General features: G+C 32.1%; 1 protein-coding gene across 1 annotated transcript in view; it reads right to left on the reverse strand.

Annotated features, from left to right (window-relative positions):
• Positions 1 to 1,239: 1,239 nt before the first annotated feature.
• LOC118184671 (uncharacterized) overlaps positions 1,240 to 14,620 on the reverse strand; it is a 249,226-nt gene continuing 235,845 nt past the window's right edge. Inside the window, exon 5 of the mRNA XM_035354375.2 lies at positions 1,240 to 6,582. Coding sequence (XP_035210266.1) covers positions 6,338 to 6,582 — 245 coding nt within the window. The 3' untranslated portion in view covers positions 1,240 to 6,337. The remainder of the gene's footprint in view (positions 6,583 to 14,620) is intronic.

The following is a 14,620-nucleotide window of genomic DNA, read 5'->3' on the forward strand; positions in this document are numbered from 1 at the left end:
ATTCACAGCATTAACATTTACGGTTTATTAGTTAATGCAAAGCCGTTGTTAACCATTCATCCTCTGACCGCTGGTTTCAGTGGTTTCAAAAACTGACAAATCCATTTTCATCGTCTTTCTCACGTCTGGGAAAATGTACTTCACAGACACATGATTCCGGCAGTCTAATACACAGAAAGACGTTTGGATATTATTTGTCATTGGTAAGATGTTGGGATTCAGTGTCATAAAAGTTTCTTGGAACAATTGTTATTCTCGATAGTTACGTTATTGCCAAGAACTATCAATGTCCACATAGTTGCTAAACCCTGTGTCCCGAAACATGTACATCAGAACGACGATACATCAGTTCTTACCGCAAAATTGGTAACAAAAGTCGTTAAAAGGATATGAATACTTGTTTAAGCATCTTCCATATGCTGCGAATGCTTCTGATCTCAACCATGTTCAGTCTTTATGGATTATGCTTCGTAAACTGTTTTCCACCTTTCACTTGCATATGAGAACTGAAAAGCAGTTTATTTCTTCATCATCATGAAACGAAACGGCTAGCGTCTTGCAAGATCAATGGCTACGAGTATCTTTAATAATTGGAAAAGACTTGTATCGATCACTTTCAAGAAAATGTTTGAAGAAATATAGTTGTAATATCTGTATGTAAAAGCAATTTTGTGCCGTAGTGCCGTATTACAGAATAAATGCAGATGTTTCAATTTGATTAGCCTTTACATTTACCTAGCTTTGATTAGCCTTTACATTATCTTTACATTTACGATACCTTTGCATTTACCTAGGATTCCACAATGAATATGGCTTTTAACATTTCTATTAACGGAAGTGGGATATAAGAATTATGAAGATTTCTTTTAGGCTGCTATCACACGTCGGTTTGTTTCGGAAGAGCAACTGTTTGGAAATTTTTTTTTTGCTTTTTCACAACAGCCAATCACCATAGATAGCTTTGGGGTTAACACAGCGAAAACTGGTTCCTCATTACAAACAAGCTGATTGTTTGAAAACGAACAACTTGCAATTTTTTGTGAAACAAACAGGTAGAAATATTGTTCGAAACAGTTGTTAGTGTGAAACAAACGCCTTGTGATATGGGCCTTAGAAGACCAGTCACAGTTCCAGAAAATTTACCTTTCAGTGCAAGTGGGGTGAAAAGAGAATATGTTTAGAATCTATTTCATAATGTTCTCCTTTAATTTAACCTTAGGAGCAATTCTGTTTTAGATCATGAGCATTCAAACACTTATGAAAACTTTAATAAACATGATTCTAAATTCATCTCATTTCTAAAATATGACTGAAATAGACAATACATGAAATATGGTTCGAAAACATACACTAATAAATGCAACTGTCTTTCAAAATATTGACACGAATTTATTCTTTCAAGTATTTAAAATGATATTATCAATCACAGAAGTCATTAAACAAAATAAATGATCATGCAAGGCTTAAAATTTTAAAAACGTACCACATATTATATACACAAAAAAAAATCTATTTACGACGCATTTCCCAGCATCAAATTACTAGAATCACAATAGTGAGGGAAAATATGTAACATTACACTTCATACTTATAATATGACACTTCACTTTGAAAATAAAAAAGTACATACACACATCTATAAATCAAACCTTATACTGATGAGAAACACAAATATTCAAGAACAAAAGTGCATCGATACTGGTTTCGATAGAAACATAGAAAACATGATATACATAACAGCTCCTTCTCAAATCCATGCCATATACTTGATACTTTAAAAATCGATACAATATACACTTGATACCTTAAAAATCGATATTGGTTGAATTATTTAATGCAGGGCTTCTTAAACTGTGGGTAGCGGGACCTGCAGCAGGAGGTCGTCAAAAATTTTAGCAGTTTTGATATTTCTTTAACTTATTACAATAATTTTACAATTACCAAGTATTTTTACACAATTTATCTGAAAATAGATAAAGATAATACAGACAAAATAAGAAACGAAATCGTTTTGACGCATTGTTTTTATAATATAAACTTTCATTTTCCTTGCTTTGCTCGTGACGCTGTCATTCCGTCTGTTACTTATTTAAAATTTTCACATTGTTCTATGTCTTAAAACTAGAAATTAATGACCTAAAAACGTAATAGTATATTACAGTACAAGTGAAAAAATTGAAAGTGTCACTCAGGCGCGTATCGTATTTGTGCAATATTTATGGGGTCCCACGAAAGTTTTGTAAATATTATGGGGTCCTGGGAGTTTCGAAAAAATCTCAGTGATAAAAGGGGGTGGCAAATGGAAAAAAGTTTGAGAAACCCTGGTTTAATGCATGTTTTAAATAAGTTATAACCATATGACCACATAATATATTTAATGCACTTCGTAACCATACTTTGAACCAAACAATGTTGTACATCTTTTAAAATGTTTTGTAACCAAACAATGAATTTGGTTGTACATCTTTTAAAATATGATTGTAAAGTAGCACTTAAGTCTTTTAAACCATTTTAGCTAATTAGCATTTATGTTTACATATCATTTACATTTTACTACGAGTTTTACACTTTCTGCTTAATTATATACATGACGAAATACCGACAAGAAAGTAACTTCAACGAAAATGTGATAATGTCTTTTCTAGTATTTATCTACAATTTATTCCAAAGCCTAGTACGTAATTCTGATATGGTATATGGATAGGCTGCAAGAATTAAATTTATATAGGATAAATAACAAAGATGTATAAATTAATTCAAAGGGCCCAGAGCAAATGAGGTTATGACAAACATTCACAGCAGCACTTCAAACACTTTATCGAAGCAAGGCCGAAGAGAATTGAGGCATAATTATAAGCCAGTTGTCATAATACTAAATATTAAAATGTATTAGTATTACTTAAAATATGATTAACGGTACTGTAACGGACTGTAACGACCTTATTTTATTCTAACCAATTATTTTTAGTTTGCGAAACTTTCCTTTCTCTTCTGAATTCAGTTTCCTGTAAATATAAATTTTAATAACCTAGTATGCAAATCTAAGTCAGTACGGAATCAATATTTAAGCAGCTGTTCTAGCCAGTTAGCTGTAGCGCTCTTGTTTAAGAGTGCGCAGCGTTTTGTGTCGCCAGAATCAAGCCATGACGAATATATTCGTCCATCACAGAGTAATTTGCGCTGGTAAGAATTTTATTACTAATATTTGCTAATTTGGTTAAAATAAGCATATATTACATACATTAAACTAAAAGCGCAATAAATTCAATTGTTTATTATACATATAAAAGTAAAAATTTAAATTCCTGCTGTAGAGTGATATTCAGCCAAACAGGGTAATTATACACAATGGGGCTTTGCAATCGAACACCAGGAACGCGATTCCTTCCTGATCTTAAGTTTGTAGCAATGCGAACACCTTCGAGTAGGGTTTTTTTTTCCGATGTTCCAGGTATATAATCAGGAACATGTTTCCCACCTAATTGGGTTATATTAGGTCTAAATGGCCGAGTTTGTGTCGATTTATTTCTTTCAATTGGACCCGTCGCAAAAATGTCTTCAATAAATTTGAGTAAAAAGTTGATACGCGATAATGTTCCATTATTTTCTATTATATAATATGAATGCATTCAGACACATAATGTCTAAGAAATGGAGAAATGTATTTTTGTAGTACTTTTTGAGTCGTTTTCTTGCTGTGGAGTACGCTATGATAATTCCATCGCTCATATCTACTCCACCCATTTGATTATTATAATCAATCCCTAGCTCGGTTTCTTCGTTATTATTTTTCTTCTCTCTTTTTCTATTACGTTGTCATTATGTACAGTACTTACTAAATACATTTTCCTCTTATCTTTCCAATTCATTATACGCGTGACGAGTATGCTCATCAATACACAATATCGCGCCGCTTCTCCATGACGAGTATACTCGTCAATCACAGTTAACTAGTTAAAAATAGTAGTAGGACAGTTAGTGCCGCGTGTTTGAAAGAGCTTTGTAAGTGAATAGTTGGTGTTTAGCCAATCTCTTTAGATCATACTGATACTTAGGTTCGGTTTCCTGTGCGCAGCCGATTTAGCCGTTTAGATTAAATAAGGAGCCAGTCGCGCAGTCCATCTTACTTATTCTGATTTTGCATTTCCATTTTCTCTTCGAGTTACTTAGCCACCAATGGTAGTAAATTGTGAGCATTGAGGAGTGCATTCTTTCTTTACTTCAGTTCAAATAAAAAGGTTATTTGAACCTTCTTCTACAGTATCTGTTCTTCAAAGACATAGCGAGAATTCGCTACTCAATATTTTCAGTAAAGTCTACCCATGAAAAAACAAGACGACTTTTGCAGCACGTCTTTTGTTTGGATATACCATCAATGTGTAGTTAATCTCTAAGATATCACTCTTAACCATAGCACTAAATACTTTAGAGAAGGTTTTATATAAATCTATAATAATTTGGACAATATAACATTTATTAAGATTATTAATTTTATATTACTTTAGAAACAAAAAAACTGGGCTTTTATTTTATTTAATTGCACACATAAAGTAAATAACACTCAGTTGGGTGCAATGTACACGTTTGTGGGATTTTCTACATCTTACTAATTTGAGTAAGAATATTTAAGAATATCTACACTTCTTAATTCAATTATTCAAATGCTAGAACGTAGTTCAAAAATATATTTTGAGATTAACAATTTTGTTAAAATTTATATAACTATTATAATATTTAACTCTCATGACGGATTTAAAACTAATTATCAAATTCAAATCATCAAATACGTTAGTACACAATAACTAGGTTTTACTATCATAACTTTCTTTAGGAAAAAAAAAAGATTAGCAAAATATCTCAGACGAACTGACTGCTTATATATATATATATGTAATAATGAGCTGTACAATTTGAGAAAAAAAAGCATTGTCACCATCTGCTAAGAAAAAAAGCAAATTTATAGTAAAATCTTTTTCTGAAACTCTCATTTAATTCTTTTTGCTGCTAACAAAATGCAGTTCACAATTTCAATATGCAGATATAAATATAAAATATTTTTCCATCGGAAACAACTTGTAATTAATCTTAACCCTTAGAAAACCGAATCCTTATCTAACGTCTATGCTTAGAATATCGAAGCACCCGTTCCCGTACTTTACTCGTTGAGTACGTTTTCTTCCAACCCGTCATTTAACGCATAAAAAGCGCTGTGAGCAGTACAAATGGCATCCTTTCTACTTCCTAACAAATAAGCTTCCATTAGCCTTTTTGGACAAGTAGTCTGCAATAAACTGATACAATGCATTTGGGGAAACTCAACCTGTTATTGCATACCTTAGGGTTAGGAAGAAAACAACATTGCCATCTCGGCCGTTTCGGGTGGTTGCGGTAGCTTGAATGAAAGGCCATCTGGGCGTTTGTGCCTTCAAACAGTTAAATCAGTTCATTTAAAAGTAGGTGTATGATATAGTTCATATTTTGCTACATTTAAATATATTAGTTCACGTTTAACAGTTCTTCATTATCTTAAGAGAGTGAATTACATACTTCTATATATGTTGCATTTGAATATTTTTCAGAAATAAAAAATGAGTCGCTTGTTATTTTTTCCTGATCTCAAAATATTTGCATTTAACATGCTACCAAGTTTTTTTATAGCAAATCAAAATCACAGATAAAGTATAAAAGTTGCAACATCGCTCCTTTCTTCAGTAAAAATCATTGATTGTATACATTATAGTGCATACTTAGTGCATAAAGATAATTTTATGCAGAAGACAAGAAGCATACGAAAAAACGTCTTACATACGAAACGTGAACACGTACATATAAAACAACAGCTGAAGTTCACTGTGAAGGTTATTTTTAAAGAACGAATTAAAATTCTTTAACATCCAGGCTGTATATTACTCAGCAAGCAAAAATGAAATTTAAGCCTTTGAATAAATATCTAATAATTTTAGAAAAGAGATTTTTTTTTCCTTTTAGTTTTTTCAATAAACGAAAGCTGCTGTCCGTTAATTGTAATGCTGCGCATTTATAAACAATAGTTAATTCATATACATTAAGGAAAAAATTAAGGCATCTCTTGACATATTCGTCTGCCCTCTCAATGTAATTCTCAAATTATATGGACATTGCAAATTCTTAATTATTTTGGGTATAAAATAAAAACTGTATAATTAACAGGTAAATAATAAATGAATTTAAATAAAAATAAAACGTGCAAAATGAGAAACTTAAATAATTATTTTAGACATAATTCAACTTTCAAATCTGACTGCAGTTCCTTTTTTTGTCCCAGCCTGGAGGTAAGGAATAAGCAAAAATATTCATTTCACCTCCACAGTATTATTAGCAAAAAGAAGATGTAAGTAGTCTTGATTGACACAGTATCTGAGGAACTTGTATCTCCGTCCAAGCAACCGAGGTCTTTATTTGTGACGTAAGCGATTGCTTTACCCTTGAGATGTGGAGGGGCTTCACATCTGGTCTCCCGTGGCATGTTAACAACTGAAGATTTTACATCCTTCATCCAATCTTTAAACCATAAAATTTGGCAGTTGCAGTGGAATGGATTTTCTGAAACAAAACAACAGAAAAAAATAATAAATATTAGTAAAATGTCTGAATTGTTTATAATTATCTTCTTAGAACATAATAGGTCACCTGAAAACCTTTTAAATAGGAAACATATAAGCAAGGGTTATCGCAAATCGACATTTAAGTTAATCAATGCACTCACAAAAGCGTTATTTTGATGTAAGATTTAATATTTAATAGTGTTTAGAATACATATCTCAAACATCTACGTAAATTAAATGTATTAACATGAGGAAAATATATTGTTTTAATTAATTTGCAAGGAATTCAAATCTTATATATTTATTAAAATAATTTAAGATTATTTATTAAAATTTAAATTAAATGAATAAATTAAATTAAATTAAAAATAAATTTATTAAAATTAAAATATTATTTATTAAAATAATTTTTGATTATTTTAATAAATAATATTACTTGTAATTGATATGAAAAATATTAAAAAAAGTTTTTGAAAAATAAACTTTTATCTAAAACATAAAATAATTAACCAAACTGAAGGGTGAAGAATAATTTATCATATAGTTTAATCGGCTTAATAGATTGAATAAATCTCCCTACATAATTTATTTACTGTTTCCTATTGCGAATGAGAAAAGCGAGGAGATCTCTTGATGATTTCATAGAAATATTAGCTGATACTTTTCACAAGGTAATTAAAAAATATTTTTTTCAATATTTTTTTTATTTTAATATTTCCAATTTCAATTACAAGTTATCGAACAAATTATTTAAATAATAAACTGTCGTTTAGAAACTGCTAATCACTCTTTTATGCCAACAAGTCTGTTTCGTCAAATAATCGAAAAAAAACTAGCGATTTTGCCAAATATTCAGTAATCATGTCAAAGTGGTAAAGTAATATAAACATCATTTAACAGATTGTTTTCGATTTTATCCGTTGGTGCAAACAGTAAAATTCTGGCAGAGTTTTTTTTTTTTTTTTTTTTTTTTTTTTTTTTTTTTTTTATTAAACGAACATGTCTGCAAAAAATAGTTCAATATTAAATAAAAAAACTGTAAATCAAATTTTAAAGATATGTCCACCACATAGTTATCCATAGTGAGTCTACCTGCAAAATGTGAGCTGCATATTTACCAGCGAATTCTTTAAAAATATATGGCAATGTTTCAATAACCGTAGTAATAAATCCTCTAAAAACGAGGCGAGCATTTAAAGAATGAAGTCCTAAAAAAGTCGCCTCCTTAACACATTTTCAAATCATTATTATTGTAAAAGAGAGTGTAGAGTATCTTTCTTAGCCTTTAAAAAATTTTAAATCTTGTATAAATATGCAATAAACAAGTCAAATAAAAATTATAAAAACAAGGCATTATAAAAACAAGGCATTTGTAGCATTTAAAAAAATGCTACAAATTAAACTCATTAATGATTTTTTAAATCATTTTTGTTTTAAAAGAGGGTGAAGATTTTCTTTTATAATCTTTGAAAATTTAAAATCTTTGAAAATTACAGATGCAGTTTTGGATGTTAATATTTTAAACTATTAAACTACTATCAACAAGATATTTGTCTCGCTTTCTTAGCATGCCTTCGTAGTGTAGTGGTCAGCACGCTCGGCGCGTATTCGAGAGGACCGTGATTCGAGCCTCGTCGAAGGGCTTGCTCATTTTTTAAGTCTCCTGCTTCCAAATAACCTAATTACTCTACAAATGGCGTCCGAACTGAAAAAGATGGTGGATGATGATTCTTCACCACCAGGATGTGGTGGATGGGGGAAATAGCTAATCCACAGTCGCCCTTGAAAAAGGGGAGTAGATAATGCATTTATCCCGTCTTCTTAGCATGCCTTCGTGGTGTAGTGGTCAGCACACTCGACACGTATTCGAGAGGTCCGTTTTTCGAGTCCTGGCGAGGACATTGCTCATTTTTCATCTCTCTCGTTTTGAAATAACCTAATGTCTCTATAACTATATTTAAAAAGTATAATAGTACGTACCATGATAAAATTAAGAAAAATCAACCTTTAAAATGAAATCTAGAAAAAAAAATGCATGTAAACTAATGAAAAGAAAACGATTTGTGACTCTGTAGATTTTATTGTGAAGCAGTGTCATGTTAGCCTTGAAAATGCGTTTCACAGCACGATCGAAGGAAGAAGCTACTCTTTTTCACATCGTAGGCTTTTTCTAAATACAAAGGGAGGAAATAGCTAAATTACAATTCTTTAATAATATTTTTTCTGTTTTAAAAGATGGTTAAGGGTTCGTTTTTCAGTCTGTGAAAAATACACTAAAATTTTCAAAGCATTGTCAAATAATTGTAAACATCGAATTTTGATGGTTCGATAGTTAAGCCATTGAAACTAGCCCTGAAAAATGCGCAAATATAACAATGATTTTTGTTGTTTGACTTCTAAAATAATCTAATACTAACTAAAAGTAACGAGCCAAAGCTACACAGCATCAACTACGAGAGTCGACCCTTATTTAAGATCACTGGCGTATAGTAACAGGCAAGTAATAGTAAGGCAGTTAGACTAGCAGCAACAACGTGGCCGAAAGGCAGAACACGCTATCCTATTGCAGTAACGCAGACTTCAGCTTAAATACTCGATTTTACCTCATTTACATAATGAAATTTTGAAAACTTATTCTGGCAGGGAAACGTAGGTGGGAAAGGAGAGTGTATAAAAAAGGCTTGTTCCAAAACAAAAACAAAAAAAATTAACTGTTAGAAAAATAAAGTAAAACTTACAACTCATTATCATTACGAGTATATAAGGTGCTGGAATAAGAAATGTTGCAATAAGAAACAGGAATATTTTCAACTCTTATCTTTGCTGATATGCAGCAAAACATTATGAATATAGTTTAGTAGTAAATACTAAACTATGTGGGGAGAAAATTTTTAAAATAAGAAATTTACCTTAGGACTACTGTCAGTATTTCAAAGAATGATGCGTAAATCTCAAATGCGTCAGAAGTAATCCTGGATAGAAGGAAAAAGTTGTCCAAGATTTACTTCTACTGTTTGAAATGTTAACGTCAGAAAAATGACTACTTGTGTAAAGATTTTAAATTTTATTATCGTTTATTTTATTTTAAAACTTTACTGTCCCCTCTTATTTTAAACTTCTGGCAAGAATAAACGCGGTTAGTTTTAGTATACAAACTGAGCTTTTAAACTCTTAAGTATTTAAGTTTTGGTTTTTAGTCAAGAAAGAGTTAGAGAGAGAGACTTCTTGCCACCTTATTTCGCGCACGCTTTTCATTCAATTGCCGTCCGCCTTTAAGGCCAGAAATTTAGTACTCTTGATATTGAAGACACATTGTAGTTTTCCCGTATTCTGCATACTACATACGTAAAGATCTAAAAGAGGCCAATGTTAGCGTTACTAATCTTTGTATAGTAATTAAGTTTAGCTCTTATTTAACTTTTTTTTTCGTTCAAACCACGAGTACTGGTCTTTGTATCCTGAAGTGGGGGAGCAGCTGTAAGCTGTTAAGAATAAAAGGTAATTAAACCCTTCCCATCCCTGACATACATATCTTCTACAATTTCATTGGATATAGTTTAAAGTAAACTCGCTGTTCTACTCAGAAAACCCACATGTTTGCCAAAGCAATTAGACGCAATAGTAGTCCTGATACTTGTAAAGTTTACGTTTTGGACAACCACAGAATTTACAATATTGTTATGCGTTTTGTGCATAGATATATGATTTTATGTGACATTACAATTACGTTACAATTATATGTTAAATTGTTGTATTTTTCTAAGTAATGTAACGCGAAAAATCTTAAGAGATAAGCTAGGTGGGTAAAGTAAGAATACAGGGGCAGGTCCTTTTAACATTGAATGAATGGGCATCTTGCTTAAATTGGCGAAACATCGTCAAGTTGACTACAGATTTGGCCACTTTTTTTCGCCTAACTTGACGACCATTTTTAGTCCAAAGGGGCTTTGTCCCTGAAGGACTATTTCGTTTTGCGATTTTGCGTTGAATCACTGTAAATGTCCGTTTCACTTTTCAAACTGTTGGTACCAAATGTTAGAAACCTGCGTTATATTTGAAGAAATTAAGTAGTGAAAAGTCTGCATAAATGTATGTATATTTCTCGCATTGTGATAAAACAACGGTACATAGAGCCATCGAATTTCGAATGACGTCAGCCTCCTACGAATATGGGCATGTGGAAGACCAAATTTGAAATTTTAAAATTTATTTCGTTATCGATTTCATATTTTGTAAACCTTTAACGAACTTTTGAGTAACAAACTCAACTATTTAAAAGCGAGCAATGGAAACACTCTACGGCGGTGAAAAAACGCTTTTATCTCCAGCGAGAGAGGAACTGTGTATCGGAAATTCTAAAGATATGCTCATTTTAAAAATTATTTTGCGACATTGCTACTGAACTGAATTTTATGGTTTAAGTGCAAAGAACAGGATATTTAATAAATAAAGGTAACACACAAAACGTTCAAAAAACGCCCCTTCGGTCGCCATTTAAAATCTGAAACCTTTCAGATTTTTTGGGGGGTCGGCTTGTTTTACTTTTTTACGGTTCTTGTATCACCATAATAAGTATTGTAAATAAATATAATTGATAACTATATTAGCTTTAACCATAATTCGACCCTCATATTGCTTTCCAGTAATTCTGAGGAGCAGAAAGCACTATATATCTCGGCGGCTGGTTGAAAACTATATATGACCGGAGGGAACATCTGTACTCAGTTAGTTGTTGTTATCGTTGCGAGTTATTATTTCAGAGATCGGATTAGCTTTCTCTTTAGATACGCTTTGCATTTCATTATGTTTACGTTCTAAGTAGTTTGCAGTGTAACTACTTATTTTACTGTGTAACACTGCGAGTACCTGTACAACATTGAAGTGTTTCTGTTGATAAAATAAATTTTACTAATCTATAATCGGACCTATGTACATTCAGTCTATTACGAACCCGTACGCGCGAAACAATATCTCTAAATTAAAAAAAATACATGAACCAGATAAGGTGAAATTTTTCAAATAACTAAACTGATTATATTTTATTTGTTTAACAAAAAGTCATATTGTTAGCAGTTGCAAAGCATATTTTCTTACGTAAACTGCAAATCGAGGTATAACTCACAATGCTGCTTCGAACAAGACAAAACCGCCAATTTAACAGAGAGCACATGATATGTTACATCACTATAGCAAATGTTGCGTATCTTCACACATGTAGAGGTAATTATTCACTGAACGCGAAAATGAGTATTTTCTGAAGCAAATATTGAAAACAAGCCTTTTCGGAATCGGCGATTTTAATACGTAGTTTTTAAAAGTGCTCTAATTTCCACTGCATTTCCCCACTCTAAAAACAGAAACGGAAATTTCGTAGCAATTCATAGTTATAATTCATTAGAGAAATTAGAATTTCGTGAAGAGAAAATAAATTTTTCGTATCGGCTTTGATGATCGTAAGATGTAAACGGACCGCCGTTGTTACCATGTCCGGATTAATTTTAGCAGTGGCGGTATTGGGCGAGAAAACTGACCTACCAGGGCAGTAATACTCTGCATATAGCCCAAACATAGGCAACACACAAATAAAAGTAAGTAATATTTGATTTCTGTTCTTTTACGGTGAGTGTCATGCAAATTTATAAAGAAATTCCCGCTAGGCCATGCCCACTGCTTAGAAGTGCGCTTGGCATTGCTTTACAACAATACCAGCGCACGTCTAAGATTGTTAGTAAAGATTAGACATTTTTATATTTTTATGAATTCATTTGTCTATGGTTCTTGATCCAGTGCAGAAAAAATCTTTCTTTAGCCTACAAGTGAAAATGTCACTTTACATATTACAGTTGCAGACATTCCAAATGTTACTAAAAAACCACAGATTAGATATAGACCGAAGATATTGTAAATATGTTATGAAGAAAATGCGGCACAATTTGGTAAAGTAATGGCCAAAAAATTGACTGAAGAAGTTGCACATTTTGTGATACCTGCGAAGAACGACTGTTTTTACGTTTACCGTGCTTCAGTAAAAATCCATTAAAACAATGAATTTTATGAATTTATTTAGCTTTATATCGTATTTATCATTGTCAATCACGGGCGACTGTTGTGACTTGAACGGAAAATTGACTATTAGTCACCGGTGACTGACGTGGCCTGAATGGAAAGTTCAGTATCAGTCACCGGTGGCACTCACACTGTTGAAAGAGCAATCACGGGGAAAGGGATGTTCTTTACACTAGAAAACAAAACCACCCCGCGCGTCGTGTTAAAGATGTTACAAAATTCTGAAAAAAATGTAATCCGATGCAAAAATCTCAAATCAGAAAATGAAGGATCTGTCGAAACAATAAATTAAAAACAACTAATAATCCTAAAAAAATTCAATCATGCTACTTATTTTTCCAATCTTTTCTTTTATATTCATGCACTGGAAAAAAGCATTCACTGGTTTCGTGCTATAGGAGATCATAGCACTGCATGCACCTAGCATCACAATGGAAACTAAATCAATTTAATAAATCACAATGGAAACTACTGGTGTCATAATATTTTACGGCCGAAACACCGGCAATCAGTATTCAACCCGAATCGTTTTTTTTTTTTTTTTTTTTTTTTTTTGTGCTTCGTAAAAAGGCTTTTGTCCATATTTACCATTTTGCTAAACGCCTCGTTTTTACAGAAAGCCCTCTAGTCCCACCAGAGGGTCAAGTAGTTAAGACCGCTCAATACTTGCAAATCGACCCAGGCGCACGGGCTGGCTGGATGGTTGATTTTCGGGAATTGCCCCCATGTGTAAGCTGAATTCGAGCCTATTTCCTGTAAATAGTCCTCCACGAAGGCATCCATCACTTTAGGCAGATAGCCTCGTGTGTTTTGTCACATTCATATAGAGACACGAGGCAGATAGCATCATGTGTCTCGCCACATTCACAACCTAATTATAAGCTCTGCTTAGAACTTCATAAATGCAAACTTCTGTCAAATAATTCTTACATATTATTTTTGTTTTATCGACCATTTTCAGCTGATCATATCATGCCCATATGCATATTTTCTTTTCTGAGCCAGCCATATGGTATAGGGGTTGCGGGAGCCGATTGCGATACCAAAGATTCCGGGTTCGAATGCGGAGAAGGCATGGTTGTAACTGTCCAACCCTTCATAGGAGGCAACGGCGACCGCCTATTAGGTGCCTCCACAATAAAATGGCCACCACATCTGCCCTGAAGAGTGGCCAAGCCTAAGCTGGCCCGCCATTAAATTTAAAACAATATTTCTTATTTAAATGTAATTAATACACATACCACAGGGATCATTTATAACATTTGACTTTGAGATAGATAAAAAAATAATTCCAAAGCCTTTTCATAAAATTAAAATTAACAAAGCAAATAAGGCAGAAAAACAGAAAATGTGTGTTACTATTAATAATAGGTTCCAAAGTTTGTAGTAATATACTTTAATGTTATCAAGAATAATTAAATATTTTACAAGATTATGATAAATTTTATTATTGAGATGATGAATTCAAGGTAACTAGCTTCTTAATTGCTACTCAAAATAACTTTTAATTTTCGACTTCTTAAAAGTTTATTCTTAATCTCATGAATAAATGATATTTTCTTGATTATAATTAAAAAATGACTCCCATGATTCCTCTTCTTCCAATATACATCCAATCCCTAATTGTATACATTAAAAGCTGCAGACGTTTTATGTGTAATGAATACGAACACAACACTTCTTTACGGAATTTTACGTGCAGAGTGGTAAGAGTGTTAAAGGTTTATAATTATACATATAAATGTATGTAAGGCATTCAAACTAAGATAAATAAGAGCAGTTAAATAAAAAAATATGCGTATTTCTGGAGGAAAATCAAATAGCATTAAATGTAATTTTAGGACAGCAAGTCGTCAATCAAACCTACTTTCTTCTTGAGATCAGTGAAATTAGTTTGACTAATAATTTAAGTAAAACACATAGCAAAAACTTTCGAGGAAAAATTTCTTTCCATACTATAATAAACTTCT

Source organism: Stegodyphus dumicola, chromosome 5 (genome assembly GCF_044657685.1).
Source record: "Stegodyphus dumicola isolate Sdum_Otavi_A_Nest chromosome 5, ASM4465768v1".
Taxonomy (NCBI): domain Eukaryota; kingdom Metazoa; phylum Arthropoda; class Arachnida; order Araneae; family Eresidae; genus Stegodyphus; species Stegodyphus dumicola.